At 48.7% G+C, this 3463-nt stretch overlaps 1 protein-coding gene across 1 annotated transcript; it reads left to right on the top strand.

Annotated features, from left to right (window-relative positions):
* Nucleotides 1-333: 333 nt before the first annotated feature.
* Nucleotides 334-3083, top strand: SLITRK1 (SLIT and NTRK like family member 1). Its single transcript, XM_017854902.1, has one exon. The coding sequence runs from the start codon at nucleotides 494-496 to the stop codon at nucleotides 2582-2584; it is 2091 nt and encodes a 696-aa protein (XP_017710391.1). The 5' UTR covers nucleotides 334-493; the 3' UTR covers nucleotides 2585-3083.
* Nucleotides 3084-3463: the final 380 nt, after the last annotated feature.

Below are 3463 nucleotides of genomic sequence, written 5' to 3'. Positions count from 1 at the left end.
CTACGCTGCAAACCCTCTGCTTGTTTCTCTAACATGCACTTGCTTCTAATTACTAGCATTGTTTCATTTCTGATCAGTGAGGATCAGTAGATGAGATTCTGTAAGGGTGTACTTTTAATTTATATGTATATATTTAACTTCTTTTGCTGTTATTTTAAAGGGTTGTGGGGAGTGGGGTTTTTTCCTACTTTTTTTTTTTTTTTTTTTTTTTTTTTTTTTTTTTTTTTTTTTTTTTTTTTTTTTTTTTTTTTTTGCTTGCCTTGCACTACGTGCCTGGATAGTTTGTGGATATAATTATTGACTGGCGTCTGGGCTATTGCAGTGCGGGGGGGTTAGGGAGGAAAGAATCCACCCCCACCCCCCCAAACCCTTTTCTTCTCCTTTCCTGGGTTCGGACATTGGAGCACTAAATGAACTTGAATTGTGTCTGTGGCGAGCAGGATGGTCGCTGTTACTTTGTGATGAGATCGGGGATGAATTGCTCGCTTTAAAAATGCTGCTTTGGATTCTGTTGCTGGAGACGTCTCTTTGTTTTGCCGCTGGAAACGTTACAGGGGACGTTTGCAAAGAGAAGATCTGTTCCTGCAATGAGATAGAAGGGGACCTACACGTAGACTGTGAAAAAAAAGGCTTCACAAGTCTGCAGCGTTTCACTGCCCCGACTTCCCAGTTTTACCATTTATTTCTGCATGGCAATTCCCTCACTCGACTTTTCCCTAATGAGTTCGCTAACTTTTATAATGCGGTTAGTTTGCACATGGAAAACAATGGCTTGCATGAAATCGTTCCGGGGGCTTTTCTGGGGCTGCAGCTGGTGAAAAGGCTGCACATCAACAACAACAAGATCAAGTCTTTTCGAAAGCAGACTTTTCTGGGGCTGGATGATCTGGAATATCTCCAGGCTGATTTTAATTTATTACGAGATATAGACCCGGGGGCCTTCCAGGACTTGAACAAGCTGGAGGTGCTCATTTTAAATGACAATCTCATCAGCACCCTACCTGCCAATGTGTTCCAGTATGTGCCCATCACCCACCTCGACCTCCGGGGTAACAGGCTGAAAACGCTGCCCTATGAGGAGGTCTTGGAGCAAATCCCTGGTATTGCGGAGATCCTGCTAGAGGATAACCCTTGGGACTGCACCTGTGATCTGCTCTCCCTGAAAGAATGGCTGGAAAACATTCCCAAGAATGCCCTGATCGGCCGAGTGGTCTGCGAAGCCCCCACCAGACTGCAGGGTAAAGACCTCAATGAAACCACCGAACAGGACTTGTGTCCTTTGAAAAACCGAGTGGATTCTAGTCTCCCAGCACCCCCTGCCCAAGAAGAGACCTTTGCTCCTGGCCCCCTGCCAACCCCTTTCAAGACAAATGGGCAAGAAGATCATGCCACCCCAGGGTCTGCTCCAAACGGAGGTACAAAGATCCCAGGCAACTGGCAGATCAAAATCAGACCGACAGCAGCGATAGCGACGGGTAGCGCCAGAAACAAACCCTTAGCTAACAGTTTTCCCTGCCCTGGGGGCTGCAGCTGCGACCACATCCCAGGGTCGGGTTTAAAGATGAACTGCAACAACCGGAACGTGAGCAGCTTGGCTGATTTGAAGCCCAAGCTCTCTAACGTGCAGGAGCTTTTCCTACGAGATAACAAGATCCACAGCATCCGAAAATCGCACTTTGTGGATTACAAGAACCTCATTCTGTTGGATCTGGGCAACAATAACATCGCTACTGTAGAGAACAACACTTTCAAGAACCTTTTGGACCTCAGGTGGCTATATATGGATAGCAATTACCTGGACACGCTGTCCCGGGAGAAATTCGCGGGGCTGCAAAACCTAGAGTACCTGAACGTGGAGTACAACGCGATCCAGCTCATCTTCCCGGGCACTTTCAATGCCATGCCCAAACTGAGGATCCTCATTCTCAACAACAACCTGCTGAGGTCCCTGCCTGTGGACGTGTTCGCTGGGGTCTCGCTCTCTAAACTCAGCCTGCACAACAATTACTTCATGTACCTCCCAGTGGCAGGGGTGCTGGACCAGTTAACCTCCATCATCCAGATAGACCTCCACGGAAACCCCTGGGAGTGCTCCTGCACCATTGTGCCTTTCAAGCAATGGGCAGAACGCTTGGGTTCCGAAGTGCTGATGAGCGACCTCAAGTGTGAGACGCCGGTGAACTTCTTTAGAAAGGATTTCATGCTCCTCTCCAATGACGAGATCTGCCCCCAGCTGTACGCTAGGATCTCGCCCACGTTAACTTCGCACAGTAAAAACAGCACTGGGTTGGCGGAGACCGGGACGCACTCCAACTCCTACCTAGACACCAGCAGGGTGTCCATCTCGGTGTTGGTCCCGGGACTGCTGCTGGTGTTTGTCACCTCCGCCTTCACCGTGGTGGGCATGCTCGTGTTTATCCTGAGGAACCGAAAGCGGTCCAAGAGACGAGATGCCAACTCCTCCGCGTCCGAGATTAATTCCCTACAGACAGTCTGTGACTCTTCCTACTGGCACAATGGGCCTTACAACGCAGATGGGGCCCACAGAGTGTATGACTGTGGCTCTCACTCGCTCTCAGACTAAGACCCCAACCCCGACAGGGGAGGGCAGAGGGAAGGCGATACATCCTCTCCCGCCGCAGGCACCCCCCCAGGGGCTGGAGGGACGTGTACCCAAATCCATCAGCCTGAATGGGCATAAGTAGATAAATAACTGTGAGTTCGCACAACCGAAAGGGGCTGACCCCTTACTTAGCTCCCTCCTGGAAACAAAGAGCAGACTGTGGCGAGCTGGGAGAGCGCAGCCAGCTCGCTCTTTGCTGAGAGCCCCTTTTGACAGAAAGCCCAGCACGACCCTGCTGGAAGAACTGACAGTGCCCTCGCCCTCGGCCCCAGGGCCTGTGGGGTTGGATGCCGCGGTTCTATACATATATACATATATCTACATCTATATAGAAAGATAGATATCTATTTTTCCCCTGTGGATTAGCCCCGTGATGGCTCCCTGTTGGCTACGCAGGGATGGGCAGTTGCACGAAGGCATGAATGTATTGTAAATAAGTAACTCTGACTTCCGACAAAAATAAAAAAGTGCTGCATGGCTCGCATGGAATCCACGCGCTCCAGGGACTCTGCCCGCCCCCGCGACTGGAGAAGGCATCTCCTTCACAGCACCCACCCTCTTACCTGATAAGTTCCATCGTATCAAACTTTCTATAAACAAAATACAGTATAATCAGAAAGTGCCATTTCGCCATTATTTGTGATCGGTAGGCAGTTCAGAGCATACGTTAACTGTGAAAAAAAAATGTAAAGGTTTTATTTAAGACACTTGCATGGCTAGTCATCAGTCCATTTTATGAGTTAACAATGTATTTTGTTGAGGGAAGTTTTTAGGGGTTGTTTTGGGTTCTTTTATTTTGATGGTGATGTTTTATTTTATTTTTTTCAGGGGAACTTTTTA

This window comes from Rhinopithecus bieti, unplaced genomic scaffold, assembly GCF_001698545.2.
Source record: "Rhinopithecus bieti isolate Rb0 unplaced genomic scaffold, ASM169854v2 scaffold_36517, whole genome shotgun sequence".
In the NCBI taxonomy this organism is placed as follows: Eukaryota; Metazoa; Chordata; class Mammalia; order Primates; family Cercopithecidae; genus Rhinopithecus; species Rhinopithecus bieti.
The sequence above is the reverse complement of the archived record's forward strand: the minus strand, read 5'-3'. Positions and strand labels throughout refer to the sequence as shown.

Coding starts and splice junctions, on each gene's coding strand:
- SLITRK1 (XM_017854902.1), top strand. CDS start 494: ATGCTGCTTTGGATTCTGTTGCTGGAGACGTCTCTTTGTTTTGCCGCT.